Source organism: Moschus berezovskii, chromosome 5, assembly GCF_049115385.1.
Source record: "Moschus berezovskii isolate FMDL1 chromosome 5, NW_MosBer_1.0, whole genome shotgun sequence".
Classification (NCBI taxonomy): Eukaryota; Metazoa; Chordata; class Mammalia; order Artiodactyla; family Moschidae; genus Moschus; species Moschus berezovskii.
Window position 1 is genome coordinate 105246363 of NC_142464.1, and position 17337 is coordinate 105263699.

General features: G+C 43.5%; 1 protein-coding gene across 1 annotated transcript in view; it reads left to right on the forward strand.

Moving 5' to 3' along the window:
- The first annotated feature begins 516 nt into the window (after nucleotides 1–516).
- BMP3 (bone morphogenetic protein 3) overlaps nucleotides 517–17337 on the forward strand; it is a 33005-nt gene continuing 16184 nt past the window's right edge. The window contains exon 1 of the mRNA XM_055434911.2: nucleotides 517–838. Within this exon, the coding sequence (XP_055290886.2) occupies nucleotides 517–838 (322 nt within the window). The remainder of the gene's footprint in view (nucleotides 839–17337) is intronic.

The following is a 17337-nucleotide window of genomic DNA, read 5'->3' on the forward strand; positions in this document are numbered from 1 at the left end:
CAAAACTCGGACCGGCCGCACCGCGGCTGCTCCAATCCTTGCAAAAGGCGAGCGAGCGCCCTCCGGTCCGCGCTCGGCTCACCCGGCTCCGGCTCCGCGCCCGACGCCGCGCTGAGCCCCGGCGCCCCGCGCGCCCGCCTCGGCCCGGTGTCCCCGAGAATAAAGCGGGGAGGGAGGGTCCAGACAGATCAGAAAACACGCCAGCCACACACGCCGCGCCTTCAGCTCTGGCTGGGAGTCCGAGGGGGGACGGCGCCGGCAGCGCCCTGCGCGGGTGAGGTCCGCGCGACCGCCGGGCAAGAGCCCACCTGCCGGGCCGCCGTCGGCCGGCGCCCAGAGTGGGGCCCATCGCGGTCCTGCTCGGGCAGCGTCCGGGCTCCGGGCGCCCTCGCCCCAGCTAGCTGCGAGTTTCTACCCTCGGCTCCGCCGCCGGAGGGACCTCGGAGGCACCCGGTCCGCGCCTCGGAGGGACCTCCCCCGCTCCTCCCAGGACGCAGCAGCGGAGCGGACCTCGCGATGGCCGGGGCGCGCGGGCTGCTCCGCCTGTGGCTGAGCTGCCTGTGTGTGAGCCTGGCGCAGGGACAGAGACCCAGGCAGCCCTTCCCGGAGCTCCGCCTGGCTGTGCCGGCAGGCCGCGCGGCAGGTGGCGGCCCCGAATCCCGGCTGCAGCCGCTCGACCAGCTGTCGGAGCACATGCTGCGGCTCTACGACAGGTACCGCGGCGGCCGAGCGGAGGAGGCGCGGACGCCCGGCAACTCGGCGCGGAGCTCGCCGTCTTTGCGCCCCCAGCCGCTGCGCGAGGGCAACACGGTTCGCAGCTTTCGAGCCAGAGCCGCAGGTGAGTGCCCGGGGCGCCCCCTTTCCGCGATCCCGTCCCACGGGTCTCCCGGGACACCCCCCACGGCTTCCTCGTCTGCCCCCCGCGTGACCTAGAGACCCTCCCTCGCCCTGCAGCTCACCCTCCCCGCAGCCCCTCGGTGCCGTCTCACCCCGCATTCCACCCGTGACCTAAGAATCAGCCCAATTCCAGAGTCCGAACGGAGAGGGAGAAGTAGGGGAGAAGGGCGCCGAGACCTGAACCGGGGCGGCTGGAAGAAGGAAGTGCAGAAAACAGGGAAAGGGGCTGCCCCCCACCCTATCCAGCGGGGTCCTCTGGCCCTGGGTGTCTGGAGCTCCCCTGGGGAGCAACCTGTGCCGATGTTTCTTAAGTCGGTCAGCGGAAATTCCCTTGGACAGGGCTATAGCCGTGTTTACCTAGAGGCAGATGTTCTTTTATGCCAACCCCGGGGCACCAGAGAGAAAAATCACACTTGAACTAGACGCCTTCCCCTTAGTCCTTTAGACAGGCGCTTCTCCAGACCTTCCACCTTCTCTTAACTGGCGTCCTGTGTGTTTAGATTTGACACTTTCTACTTGATGGCAAACAACGCAGACTAAACCAGGTGCTCGGGTGTTTCGATTATTTAAAACCCATCTGGGCAAACAGGGGACTGTACCACCCACCCTGGGAGGAGTTGGGACGGAGGGGAGCAGCCGGTGGATGTAAACACCTCTTGGAATCTGCCGATGAAAATTTGCTCATCCCATTTTTCAACACACAGATCACTGTGGACTGAAATTCATGGCTTAACAAGGTTTCTCCTGGCCCCTGTGGTGAAGCGAATAACTTATGCTAACAGCCTGCCTCCCCTGTGCTAACAGCTTGAGGGAAAGTTTCCTGGACGCTAACTTGGTTTATGTGCTTTGAGGATGCACCCGGCTTTTTGTTCACTGCACTCACGATGAAGGGAAACGTTAACTGCAAAGCCTGTCCTCAGTGAACCGTTGAAAAATAGCCAAGAATCTCCAAGTTAGGAGGCCATGCCTCATGCTCTATCAATTCTGTCAGAATCACTAGAAAGACATCTCCCAAAGCTTTGCTATGTAGGACTCCTGGAAAAGAGGAACACCACGAAAGCATCCATCAAGGAAAGCCCTAGGCTGACAGTGTAAATACACTCTAGAGCACCTAGGCTTGATGACATTTACAATAAATGTGAATTATGCTTTCTAATGCAGAAGTCTTTAGCTGGAGCCTGAGCTGAATCAGATTTCGCTTTCTTCTGAAAACCACGAGCATGATCTATAAGGAGGTGGCCTCTGCTAAGGCAGGAGAAGCCTGTTCTTGTTCATCCACAGTGTGTCCGCCACTTGAGAAGGCTGTCCTGACAGCTGAGCACACCAGGGACTGGCCTGTTTAGTGCAACTCCAAGGGCAGAGCTTCATGAAAAAGCAGTGTGGAAGAAACCAGAGAAGCTGGGTGGGCAAGGCAGGTGACAATAGTGAAGATAATCTAATCATTCTTACCTCTATATGCATTTTCTTGGTAATATTCCTAGGGAATCTCCAAGGCACCCAAGAGATGAATAGTATTTTTGGAATCACAAATTTTTAGTATGAATCACAAGGTTTGGAGGTGGCATGTATAGTCGTTTTGTATGTTTGTTTCAGACTGAGGGAACCATGAGTGAGAGATGGATAAGGATTTGAATATCTCAGGCCCCGTTTACTCTTTGGCTTCAGCTCACTCTCTGCATTATAATTTCAGAGTGTCCCTTATCAGCCTCTCTGTAGTCTTAGACCATCAAATGATAAACTCTGATACAGAGGCCAGAAGTTCCCTTGAAATGATGAATTGCAGCTGAAAGCATATATACAAGGCTGTGCGCCCTGATAAGAAAAGTAATTCCTTTAGCATCCTAGAGACTGTCTTAATGACTTATTTATCAAATGTAGACACTGGTTTTTGTGGAAGCTAAAGTGTCCTGTTACTACACTGGAGACTCCTGGAGAGGTGGCTCATGTTGGACTCCTTCCAAGAGTGTTTAGTTACTAACACACTAAAAAGACCTTATTAAAAGCAGTTCTGGCTTTAATAAGGCAGAACTCCAGGAAGGTGCTAAGGCTTTCATGTGTCTCCTTTATCTGTATCAGCATTTCCCTAACACCCTTCATCTTGTGACATGTGTTCTGATGTAGGTGAAAGATGCTGTCTGCTTTAATAAATTAGGTATGTTTCCAGTCCAGTGTTGAGGTTTCACAAACATATGGGCTTCTCTGGACCAACGATGTTACAGATTTTAATGGAAGGTCAGGTGTGTGCTGCTGTCTATGGAGTGGCTGCTGATTCGGCAGACTTTCCCCGTGCTTATTCAGGCTGAGTTATAGCCTTAGAGCCCTCTTTGCTCCTTGGAACATACCTGATTAAAATTATTTATTGTTCTAAACCTAGAATATCTTTGGTTGAAATTTAGCTGCTGTGGTCTCCCTCTGATTACCTTCTACTTAAACCATTACTTGATGGTGGGTGGCATTCATCCTAAATACACTTTCTGCTAACCCCTTTCTCCTCCCTCAATGCTATGCAGTTGGTGTGCCAAAACCGTAAGTTTGGAGCACTCATACGTCTTTTTGTGGTGTGTAAGTGTTTATATAAAGATAGGTTTTATCTTTCCCTTTGTAAAAGGTAATTTACAAAATTATTGATGACAAAGAAGTTCGGCTTTAGAAAAACACACCATCTCGAAGGAAGACAAGAGGGACATGAAATCAGCTTTTATTTTCGTCTTAGTTTAAGTTGTCCTTGGCTTCTATGTAATGAAAGAAGAATATTTTGCATGAGGTTTTCTCCTGGCTTGATCCTTGAAGATACATACTTTGTGTTCATTAGTTTCTCATCATTTCCATAGTCACTTAATCTTATTTTTCTTAATCATAAATTTAACCTCTTTAGGGAAAGCGATTAACGCACAGATGTTCTTATTAGGAAACTATCATTATTTTAAATGGCAACCCACTCCAGTGTTCTTGCCTGGAGAATCCCAAGGACGGGGGAGCCTGGTGGGCTTCCGTCTGTGGGGTCACACAGAGTCGGACACGACTGAAGTGACTTAGCAGCAGCAGCAACATATAACTACAAAAGATTGCATTTCAGTGGATTTATGTCACCTTTAAAGAAAAATGACACAGACTTTATAGACAGAAAGTTGAGAAAAGTCAGACCCTGAAGTGAGTATTTTCCTTCAGTGAGAAAGAGGAGAGTCTTTCCTACTGTAACCAAAAATCTTTAAAAATGAAGAATTATAATATGACATGTTTCTGAAGTGCAAGGCTAAAATATAAGGCTTTAGAAAGGATGTAATGAAGGACTGAACAATCATTCTAATAGGAGCCAGTTTTGTAAATAGCATGGGCTGGATGGTAGGAGCATCATTTTTGATGGGTTTGATGGCAAGGGGCTATAACAATATTATTAAAACGGAGTTACCTAGAAATTTCTGGCACCTAGAAAGTAAAGAATACATAGATTATCTGATGTTTTTATTCAGAGGACAATAGTACATCTGGAGAGGCTGTGCAGCTGCTTTGAATTACACTCTACTTTGAATACATGATAGCCCCTAATGAAGTTTTTATTGTAACAATCAAGACAGCTTTACAATCTCTGACATTTAAAAATCCATAATGCCATGAATTCTAGATTATCTATGCTAATGGAAAAGAAAAAGACTGTTACATTAAAAATAATTTAAATTTACCTCTTTAGTATGGTTAGACACAATCAGACCAGGAGAACATGAGGGTCAATGAAAAAAGTCCCCTAAGTAGATAATTCACTCAGGGAATATTTGTACATTAAAACTATATACATAATTGAGAATATATTAAAAGGGTTACAGACATTTTATCTAAGCGATGGAAGTTTATAAGCATTTGATTGACCCAGTTCGGGTTTTTCTAAAAATTAGCTAGAGACATGAATATCAGACCTGATTTTAAACATTCTGGAATTACACAATTTCATGTTTGGAAGAGGCTGTAAAGAAAGCAAGCCTGACCCTTTATTTAAATGCAAGAAGAAATGGACATCATGACATATTTGCCAGACAAGTTTTCAAACATACTGAGCTCATCTCAAAATTTCAAATGATCTTACCTGATTTTCTAGGAGAAGATTTTGTAAAAGAGGTATTTAAAAGTTGTTAAAAGATGTTACATAAAATTGCATTCCATGATCAAGTAAGTTTGGGAAAAGTTATCAGTTTACTTTGGGACCTTTCAGGGCCTTTAAATGCTCATGAACCCTCTTAGGAGTGGATCACTTTCTTCTCGGGAGATCACTTGAGAGAACTGTGGTTCTGAGACATCTATCTGGGGAAACATTGGTTCAGATTCTTCCTAACTTCTTAAGAAAGAAGATAGGCAAAGTTCAAGTGACTATTATGACTGAACACTGTCTCATTTCTCATTTGTTAACTCAGGATATTTACGAACACTGTTAGTTTTGGGACTTGAGTCCAGCTGGCATTGTACAGTTAGCCCTCCACATCCCTGAGTACCACGAATCCAACTACAGATGAAAAATATTCACAGGGAAAAATTTCAGAAATTTCCCCAAAGCAGAATTTGCTTTTGCTGAATAATAAATACACTAGAGATGACTTAAAGTATACAGGAGCATGTATGTAGATTATATGCAGATACAATGCCATTTAATTTTAGGGACTTAAACTTCTGTGGATTTTGGTATCAGCATGGGTCCTGCAACCAGTTCTCTGAGAATACCAAGGGCCAACTGGACCATCTTCCTGATTTCATGTTTTAAATTTCTCTGAATGTAATTTTAGAGCCTCTGTCATTAAATTTTATTTGCCTGTTTTTATGAATTCTCCTTCATTATTTTCTTCTATAGGATTAGTATTATTATTTTACATCAATCCAGTATTATTCTTTTAAAAGAAAGCCTTCTTTATTTGTGGAAAAATTCACTAGAGATAATACTCTTCACTTTGTTAATGTTTTATCATCATCAATCCCTTGGTTATAGATACCTGTCAAAGCCCTTATATAATCCCATTGTTTGCTGTATTTATTAGATATAATAAAACTCATACCTATCAAAAAGACTAATGAAAATTATTGAGCAATTTCATATATGCTATTCAGGATTTTTCTGCCCCAACATCAGAACTTTTCTCCTAAAATTTTGATGGTTCTCCCATCCATTAAATTTGTATATCCTTGGCTTCCCAGATGGCACTAGTGGTAAAGAAAGAAAAGAAAAGAAGAAAGTGAAGTCGCTCAGTCGTGTCTGACTCTTTGTGACCACATGGATTATAGCCTACCAGGCTCCTCAGTCCATGGGATTTTCCAGGCAAGAATACTGGAGTGGGTTGCCATTTCCTTCTCCAGGGGATCCACCCAACCCAGGGATCGAACCTGGGTCTCCCACATTGTAGGCAGATGCTTTACCGTCTGAGCTACCAGAGAAGCCACCTGCCAAATAGGAGACATGAGAGCCACAGGTTCAATCCTTGGGTCTGAAAGATCCCCTGGAGAAAGGCATGGCAACCCACTCCAGTATTGTTACCTGGAGAATCCCATGGGCACAGGAGCCTGTCAGGCTACAGTCCATGGGGTCACACAAAGTCTCGGACACGACTGAAGCAATTTAGCACAGCACAGCACAGTAATCAGTATCTTGATAACTTTATTTCATTGGTATGATGGAAAGAAGTTTGGCTTCATAAATAGTTTCTATTTGAACTTTCCTATGCCAAGTTTCAATTCAGAGTGAATTTTTATGATTATGTTCCTAACCCATGAAAATAGAGTTTTGTAATGGAAACAGTGACATAGTATTAATCAAGTGAGAAAAGTTTACCAAGGTAATATCTACTTTGGACCACAGTAAACCATGGCATTGTGACCGAAGAGCCCTCACCTACGGAATATACTTAGAAATCCATAAAGCTGCTAGTCTAGTAATATGTTAGTAGTGGTTGTGTCCTAAAATATTGGTACCTAAAGTACTCTTGGTAACACACATTTTCAGGGATGATATTATTAAAGACATGGATGTCTCTTTATTTGTCTAAAACGTCCACATGTAAGTCATAAAGCCAATTGACCGTGGTGTTTTATTGAATCCTTCAGTGATCTACCTTCCTTTACGATCTATTGTTTCTTGGCAGTAGAACCACAGTAATCTGATGCCCTGATTTTGCTTGGGCATTATGAATAAAGTGTTTGGGCAAACTGATCCTACTATATTTCCAACTTCAGTATGCTCTTACTTTCCTGAGGGAGTAAATATTAAATTTGACTTCAAATATTATAGTGAGTAAATTATGACTTTAAATATTATAGTGAGTAAATGTTAAATGTTCCTTTTATAATTGTATCCAGTAGCTTTGGTAATGAGAGAATCTCTGCCCAGTCCTCTGATTTAAAGTTAAAACTACTGAGGCCCGACATGATCATATTTGCTTTTTCTGTCAAGAAAATTTTAATTTAATTGCATGGAATTAATCTAAAGACTGAATGGAGTATAATTGCTGCTCTTAGGTGTGGGTTACGATAAATGGTTTTCAAGAAGAGAAGAGATTCCTAGAGAATCTAAGATTAAGAGCATTAAGAGATCTAAATGGTAATCTTGGCTGCATTGCTAATTAATAAAGTCATCTAATATTTCCAGGCCTAATTTCATCATCTATCAAATGGGTTAAGTCATACCTACTCTTGAGAGTCCCTTGGACTGCAAGGAGATCCAACCAGTCCATTCTAAAGGAGATCAATCCTGGGTGTTCATTGGAAGGACTGATGCTAAAGCTGAAACTCCAATACTTTGGCCACCTCATGCGATGCGTTGACTCACTGGAAAAAGAGTCTGATGCTGGGAGGGATTGGGGGTGGGAGGAGACGGGGACGATAGAGAATGAGATGGCTGGATGGCATCACCAACTCGATGGAGGTGAGTTTGAGTGAACTCTGGGAGTTGGTGATGGACAGGGAGGCCTGGTGTGCTGTGATTCATGGGGTCGCAAAGAGTTGGACACGAGTGAGCGACTGAACTGAACTGAACTATGCTAATCTCACAGAAAGATGGTGAAATGTAGTTGAAAAAATTGAATGCGAAAATGCATTTGAAAGTCCCATGTAAATGAGAGTCTTAATACTTTGAGATACTGTCTTTCTCTCGCTCCCCACAAAACCTTAAACATACCTAACGCAGTAATACCATGCAGTTGTTTGTGACACAAAGGCTGTATCTGGATGGCAGTGTAAGCATGAAGAAGTCGTAGTCCTCTTTTAATACAATCTATGCCAAATTTCCATTCAAGAAAGTACTGTTTCTGTCCTTACCTCGGTGGCTTCATGGAGCAGAGTTGTACCTCTCCATAATGATTTCTTGAAGTTAGTTTTTCTCAAAGTATGGTCCCTGAGTTAGCAGCATCAGGGAACTTGTTAGAAATCCTCCAGCCCACCCAAACCATCTGAATCACACTCTGAGGGTGGGCACAGAAAACTCGGTTTTTTTACAAGCTAGAAAGGTGATTCTGACACATGTCTGAGACACTGCTCTAAACTCAACATCCCTGGAGTTTTGAGTATCTGATAACCGGCGTCTGAAATTCAGGATTGATTAACCTCCTAGTTCTGGTCTCATCTGGCCGTTTTAGTGGGTCTTTCCCTGGACAAATGGTTTATTAATTTATATAAGGGTAAGTTTCTTTCACTTTGGATGGTATATTAATGTTTTTATGACAGCTTTACCCTGGGGAGGAGTTCAAAAGTAAGTTAAAAAAGACTTCTAACCCTTCTTTCCCAGCTGCAGAGTTTGGGGCCTAATAAGTTTGCTAGAAAATGGGTGATGGGGCAAGGATCAAGTTTCTGGAGGGAAAATAGCATATTTCATTTCAAGCTTGTATTTTGAGGGCCTGGCATAGGTGGCCATACAGTCGGTATTCGGGAAATAATTCAGTTGAGCTGAATTAGGTGTTCAGGGGACTAGGTAAGAGAAGATAGTAGAAAAACTATCAGCCAGGTAACATGCTTTAAAAATCATTGAAAGAAATTTCAGTTTAAGAGTTTACCATAAGACATTTTACCATGAGGATGTGGGACAAAGCCATTCTACTTTATACCCTGTTCTAGTAATGTTTTTCTCCTGATGAAATGAAATGCCATAGGATACTTATCCCCCAGAAGGCCTTTTGCTTTGGGAGCTTAAATATTTTTTCCCTTTGTTGTGAAGTAGGAAACACTCAAGAATCTGGCAAGTTTGCACAGTGGCTCATTCATTGTTAAATATTTTAAAATATTTTTCAGGATATCAATGTTCCAGACCACGCAAAGTGCTAGGAGTTCAAAGATTTATCTGGACATGGGTCTACCCTCTGAGAGCTCACAGTCTAGGAATGCCCTTGGGTGGAGGCTGAGAGTAGATAAACTTGATTAGTGAACATTTTGCTGTTCTAGAAAAACATACATTATATCATCTTTGGCCGTGTTGTACTCTGGACATAGAGGATGGTTGTTTTGAGATCCCATAAAACTCAGTCATTTGACTGGAACTCTGCAAGAAAAACAACATTCAGACTGTGTTCTATTTAGAATCTCTCCATCTCTTGATGCTGGGAAACTGAAGGTGGCATAGAGGAACTGTAGCCTTGGCGCCATAATCAGCAGAGAGTATTCAGCCCGTGACTATAAGCATATACGGCCCTGTCCTAGGCACCCCGGCATCTCTAGCAGCTGTGCTTTGTTTGGAGAAAGGGATGGAAAAAAAAGAGTTGTTCTTAGTTACATATTTTCTGTATGACTAAAATGTTTTTGCTGCTTCCTGGGGATTTAACTAATCATCAAGATTTCATTTAGTCTATTTGTTTTAAAATCAGACTTTACATAGAAAGCTTTCCATTGTACGTTCTATTTCCCTTTGAAAACGTTCTGTGTGGGCCAGCACGAAGGTGACCTCCCACTCCCCACTCCCCGGGCACCGCCTCGACTCCTCCCTGAGAGGAACTGAACTGTCACAATAGTACAGCTGGTCCCAGGTCTTAGTTTCTTTGCAGAGTCCTGGGTTTCTTGAGGAGCAGGTGCTTTCTTTTCAGATGAAAACAAATAGATGTTCTGCCTTTATCTGATAACCAGACACCCCCCCAAAAAATTTTTATATAGGTAATAGAAGACCTGGGTTCCTCTCCAAAATCAATGCTCACTGGCTGGCTGACTTTTATGGTCCTTCATTTTCATACTTCTACAATGAATGTGTATGCGTGCATGCTAAGTAGCTTCAGTTGTGTCCGACTCTGCGACCCTATGGATTGTAGCCCACCAGGCTCCTCTGTCCATGAGATTCTCCAGGCAAGAATACTGGAGTGGGTTTACTATACCCTCCTCCAGGAGATCCTCTCCATACAGGGATTGAACCCGAGTCTCCTGCATCTCCTACACTGCAGGCAGGTTCTTTACTGCTGAGCCTCGTGGGAAACCCTCTGCAATGAATGCTGCTGCTACTGCTGTCGCTTCAGTTATATCTGACTCTGTGCGACCCCATAGACGGCAGCCCACAAGGCTCTGCTGTCCCTGGGATTCTCCGAATAGGTTGGACTAAATCTGTTTATTCATATAAGAAGTATTTACTGAGCACTACTTAAAAGTTGGACAGAGGAGCCTGGTGGGCTGCATTCCATGGGGTCTCAAAGAGTCGGGCACAACTGAGCGACTAACACTTGAGTTAAGCCCCGTGCTTGGGGCTGAAGAGTCTGATGTAATTACTACAGAGCTTTGTCTTTAAGGAACTTAGGGTCTTAGGAACGAATAACAATATGATGAAAATAGTAATAGGGACAGGGTCTAAATGAAAGGAGTGGGTTGTAAAAAGCTTGCCTCTGCTTTGCCTTAAAAATGTAATCTGGATCATTAAGGAGAACTAGGCTGGATGAAGGCATTTCAGGGAGAAATGGCAAAGTCCTAACAGGTGTCCAAAAAAATGTATGGCTGCTTCCAAAACTCACCTGACTTCTAAGCCCCTTTCCAATTCACAGGTATGATGACTCTAGAAAATTCAGAAAATCATAATGCCAGTGGCACATCCTAAGCAGACCATGGGAGAAGTATGTTCAGCAAGGAAAAGCCAACCTCATGCTAGTACTTAGCAAACAGTAAGAAAACAGCACCACCTATTGGTAGTTACATTTTGACATCTAAAAACATTACCTTGAAAAGCGCTGAAATTAAAGCCTATTGTAGTTCTTGCAGGGGATCTGAGAGGTTATCTAGCTCACCTTTCACACCTTCCCTATAAAGGAAGATCCTATAAAGAGATCCTTCCCTATAAAGAGATCCTTCCCTATAAAGAGATCCTTCAGGAAGTCTTGAATTATGGTCGTCTCTCTTCTGTCTGCCTAGCCCCATAGAAGGGTCTCACCATCAGGCTACACACTTAGACAGTCATTATTTACCTTGGCCTGGATTCTGCCTCCATTCAGCTATCACCTTTAGACCTAATTCTCATCTTTGACACGGACAAGAAAAACCCTGATCTCTCTACAGCCCCTCAAGTATTTGTAAACAATTATTAAGTCATTGGTTAACGTTTTTTGGTGTTTTTTTTTCTTTCCTCCAGAGCAGGTATTCTGTAACTCAAATGTGTAAGAAATAACTTTAAGACCAACATCTAGGTTACTTTCCTAGCTACTTTCTTTTATTTTAATAAACTAGTTAAAGTTAGAGCACCTAGAATAAGCATGCAATTGTAGATATTATTGAGTTGTGTGGCACACAGTTAATGTTCTCTAGTACTTGAAGAGGGCTTCCCTGGTGCCTCAGACGGTAAAGAGTCTGCCTACAATGCGGGAGACCCGGGTTCGATCCCTGGGTCGGGATTATTTCCTGGAGAAGGAAATGGCAACCCACTCTAGCACTCATGCCTGGAAAATCCCATGGACGGAGGAGCCTATTAGGCTACAGCCCATGGGGTAGCAAAGAGTTGGACAAGACTGATCAACTTCACTTCACTTCAGCACCTGAAGACTACAAAGTGCATCCTGAAAATACATAAACCATTGTTTTGTAACCTGATAACATTTGCCATTGGTTTTAATAATATTATTATTATACTTTGCTCTTATTAATCAGAAAGTATGCCTCCATTTTCGGATTCATTGATTCCAAATAGGTGAATATCAGAATATTTCAGAAGAATGGAAAAAGTAAACAGGAAAGCATTTTCCATTCACTGATATGCCAACATAGATAGCTTTTTCACAGACAAATCTGTGCTTTGCACAGTGAAGAGACAGAAAGCTATTGAAAAACTCCTGCTCTTAAGTAGAGGAAAAGATACTTTTTTGAACAGTTAATATAAAATCAAAAAAGGCATGAGAGTAATAGAACAGATATTATTAGCATATATTTCAACCTGCAGGAAAGTATTTGTTGACTTGTTTTGGGGAAGAGAGCATTGACTTGTATGGAAATGAAATGCTTTAAATTCAGGGAAGACAAAAATAAAGTATGGGTTAAAGAAATCAACGAATGATTTATGAAATGGTAGAGACATTGTTTTAAAAAAGGTGGGGAGGAGGGAAATCTAGGACAGGGAGAGGTAATGTATTCCTTCACCTGGGTGGGAATGGCAAAGGCTTTGAGTGCCAGGGGTCATATAATGCTGTTAGGAGCTAAATGTCAATTGGCCATTCCTTTTCTTTTTTAAAAACATTTTTTTTTATTATTTTTAAATTTTTTTCTAGCTGTTCTGAGTCTTCGTTATGGCACACGGACTTTCTGTAACTGCACTGGAGGTCTCTAGCGGTGTGAAGCTTTAGTTGCCCTGCAGCATGTGGTAGTGCCCCTGCTGCTGCTAAGTCACTTCAGTCATGACCGACTCTGTGCAACCCCATAGACGGCAGCCCACCAGGCTCCCCCATCCCCGGGATTCTCCAGGCAAGAACACTGGATTGGGTTGCCATTTCCTTCTCCAATGGATGCATGTAGGCATGCTAAGTCACTTCAGTCATGTCTGACTCTGTGCCCCTACCAGGGATCAAACCCACGTCCCCTGCATTGAAAGGCAGAGTCTTCTTCTTTTTTTTTTTTTAAAGGAAAGCAAATTCTTAACCATTGGACCACCAGGGATGTCCCTGTCTATTCCTTTTCTGAATTTAGGCCGTTGAGATGTCTGTAAGCACTTCGAATGACTAGGGTAATTTGGGACTTTTTTTTTTTATAAATCTCCATTTAAGATATTGGAAATATTGTTTATGCAAAAGCATCCAGATATCCAGCACCACTGAGGACTACACTGTGCTCCTCTTATCGCCTCCCCAACAATCCCTTTTACCCTCATTTTTCCTTTTTCACTGAAGTATAGTTGATTTGGGCTTCCCTGTGCCTTAGCCGGAGAAGGCAATGGCAACCCACTCTTGCCTGGAAAATCCCATGGACGGAGGAGCCTGGTAGGCTGCAGTCCATGGGGTCGCAAAGAGTCAAACACAACTGAGAGACTTCACTTTCCCTTTTCACTTTCATACATTGGAGAAGGAAATGGCAACCCACTCCAGTGTTGTTACCTGGAGAATCCCAGGGACGGGGGAGCCTGGTGGGCTGTCGTCTATGGGGTCGCACAGAGTCGGACACGACTGAAGCAATTTAGCAGCAGCAGCAGCATGCCTTAGTGGTAAAGAATCCACCTGCCAACGCAAGAGAGGCAGTTTGATCTCTGGGTCAGGGAGATCCCTGGAGAAGAAAATGGCAACCCACCCCAGTGTTCTTGCCTGGAAATTCCCATAGACAGAGGAGCCTGCCAGGCTGCAGTCCATGGGGTCACAAAGAATGGGACAAGACTGAGCGACTAAGCACAGAAATATGTCCTTAATAAAGGAAGATGTGTTGCTTTCCAAGAAAATAATCTCTTGCCCAACTTACATTTTGGTTTGCATGTTCATGTTTAGCAAATTTCTAATTCTTCCCTGGGTTTGGAAAAAAAAAATGCCTTTTTTCTTTCCTTTTGGACTACATGACCACAAAAATGGTGGTCATTCCACTGTCCAGGAGAAAGTTACTTTGAACCACAAACGTGAGCCACGTATGCAATTTAAAAATTTTAGTTCAGTTCAGTTCAGTTCAGTCGCTCAGTCGTGTCCAACTCTTTGTGACCCCATGAATCACAGCACACCAGGCCTCCCTGTCCATCACCAACTCCCGGAGTTCGCTCAAATTCATGTCCATCGAGTCAGTGATGCCATCCAGCCATCTCATTCTCTGTCGTCCCCATCTCCTCCCGCCCCCAATCCTTCCCAGCATCAGAGTCTTTTCCAGTGAGTCAACTCGTTGCATGAGGTGGCCAAAGTATTGGAGTTTCCACTTTAGCATCAGTCTTTCCAAAGAACACCCAGGATCGATCTCCTTTAGAATGGACTGGTTGGATCAAAAATATGAAAAGCAAAGGGTGAGATTAATTTTAATAATGTATTTTAAATGTTCTGCACCCACACCAGCAAGCAATACTCAAACACCAATAGGGTGTCTGAGAATTCAACCAAATTCTGACACAAATATCTACCTAAATATCTAATATCTACCAAATGTCTACCTAAAGAGAGCATCCACATTCCATAGATAAAGGGCTCAGTTCTACAAGACTGTCCTCCACTTCAGACACCAGTCCCAAACCCAGATTGTTTCCTGTGCTTATGACCTACCTGTGCTTATGACCTACCTGTGCTTATGGCTACAGATTGAAGGTTCCCACAACCTCTTCCTTGGATTTGATTAATTTGCTGGAGTGGTTCACATAACTCAGGAAATGCAGTTACTCACTACATTCCTGCTTTAGGATACAACTCAGGAACAGCCAGGTGAAAGATGCATAGGGCGAGGTAGGGGAAGGGCTTGGGGATTCCATGCTGTCACCAGGAGCGTCACTTTCCCCAGTCTCCACATATTCACCAACCCTCAAGCTCTCCAAACCTTGTGTTGTTTTTTTTTAATTTGTATGGAGGCCTCATTATGTAGTCATGGCTGATTAAATCATTGGCCATTGGTGACTAATTTAATTTCCAGCTCCTCTCCCCACCCAGACATCTGGGCTTAAGGGTGAGACTGAAATGCCAAACCCCTAATCACAGGGTTAAGTTCCCAGGCAACCAGCTCCCATTCTCTGTGGGTGCTCAGTTGCTCAGTTGTATCTGATTCTTTGAGACCCCATGGACTGCAGCCCACCGGGCCTCTGTTCATGGGATTTCCCAGGCAAGAATACAAAGTGGGTTGCCATTTCCTTCTCCAGGGGATCGTCCCAACCCAGGAATCCCTGTCACCTGCATTGGCAAGCAGATTCTTTACCACTGAGTTACCTGGGAAGCCAAGGTTATTTGGCCTCCAAAATCACCCAATTAGAATAGAAAGGACATTTTATGGCTATCATCACTTAGACAATTCCAAAGGTTTTAGGAATTCTGACCCTGAAACAGAGATAAAGACCAAATATATATTTCTTGGTATAAATCACAATAATCATAATATTTAGCCCAGTGTTTTCAAATGGTATGATTTCAGCACATAATCAATATAAAATATTCATTTGATATTTTATACTCATTTTTGTGCTAAGGCTTCGAAACTGTGTGTTTTACACTTACAGCACATCTGAATTCAAACTTAAGTGCCTGCTTGGACACTGCTGTTCTAGTTCATTCATTGAATTTTGTCCTATGTGCTGTGTACATTACCTGCATTCTTTCAATTAATTCTCGGAGCAACTCTGCTGATACTATTGGGCTCATTTTACGGGTAAGTAAACTAAGACTTGAAGAGTTTAGATGATTTGCCTGAGAACAGCTATTGGGCATGGTGGTACTGGTGGTGGACTAATCACTAAGTCATGTCTAACTCTTATGACCCCATGAACTGTAACCCACCAGGCTCCTCTGTCCATGGGATTTTTCAGGCAAAAATACTGGAGTGGGTTGCCATTTCCTTCTCCCAAGAGATCTTCCCGATCCGGGGATCAAACCCTGGTCTCCTTCCTTGGCAGGCAGATTCTTTACCTACTGAACCACTGTGGTAGAGCTGAGCCTGAGCCATAGGGCTTTGACTTCAAAGGAAGACAATCAATTAAAATTAAAGCCATCAGAAGAGGTATATGGTAGATTATGAGACACTCATGAGATTATATCAAAGGTTAGACCCAAGGTGGAGACTGGTTAACAGCAGGATACAAAGTGTTTGTAAGAAGGAAATAGTTGGAAGCCAAATGTAGAGGAAAGAAGCAGGACTGGTTTCCCCAGTAAGACACCACCACCCACATCCCTCGGAGTTCATTTCCTCACTCCAGTGTGTTCCCTTGGCAACCATCCGATTGCCACATACTTTTCCTTCCATTTTAACTTCCATTTGGGCAAAAGTATATTCTCTGGTATCTGAACAAGGCTGATACTGTGGTTTTCTAATAAAAGTCTATAAAATATTATCCTGGTGTCACTGAAGAAGGAAATGGCAACCCTCTCCAATATTCTTGCCTGGAAAATCCCATGGACGGAGGAGCCTCGTAGGCTACAATCCATGGGGTCCCAAAGAGTCAGACACAACTGAACGACTTCACTTTCAACTTTCAACTTTTTCATGGATTATACAAACCTTCACAAATGGCAGTTCCCCCTTTTCCTTCACACAGTGTTAGAAAGGAGTAAGATATGTATCCCAAATGAACTTCCCCTGTACTTGGGGACTCAGTGAACTCATTTTAAGTTTCCCATCTTGCTAAAATGTTTTGTTTTTACTGAAATATGTTTCTGATCAATAACATAATTTCAAAATTGCATGTATGTTTCCAGAACAAATCTATATATGAAACAAGTATGTGGAAGAGGGTTCAAGCTCTGGTGCCCCATCCCAGGACTGGGGATTCTTGAGTGTAACTTCAGCCTTACTATTAGCTCATGAGATCATCTCAAGAGTAGGAACCAGCTTCTGCCCCTGCTAATCAGTCACCCATTCTGTTACTCCTCATTTCTGCATTTGAAAAATGGGAAATACAGTTGCCTAGCTTCATTGAGCTCTGCTGCTGCTGCTGCTAAGTCACTTCAGTCGTGTCCAACTCTGTGTGACCCCATAGACGGAAGCCCACTGGGCTCCCCCGTCCCTGGGATTCTCCAGGCAAGAACACTGGAGTGGGTTGCCATTTCCTTCTCCAATGTGTGAAAGTGAAAAGTGAAAGTGAAGTTGCTCAGTCGTGTCCGATCCTTAGCGACCCCACGGATTGCAGCCCACCGGGCTCCTCCATCCATGGGATTCTCCAGGCAAGAGTACTGGAGTGGCTTGCCATTGCCTTCTCTAGAGAAGCAAGTCCCCTCTTAAATTCAAGTGATGTCATAAGCTTTATTTTTTTATTGTATTAAAATTTATTTATGTATTTGGCTGCATCAGGTCTTAGTTGAGCTCGAAGGATCTTCATTGTATCATGTAGGATCTTTCCTTGCAGCACTAGGGCTCCAGAGCACAGGCTGCTCAGTA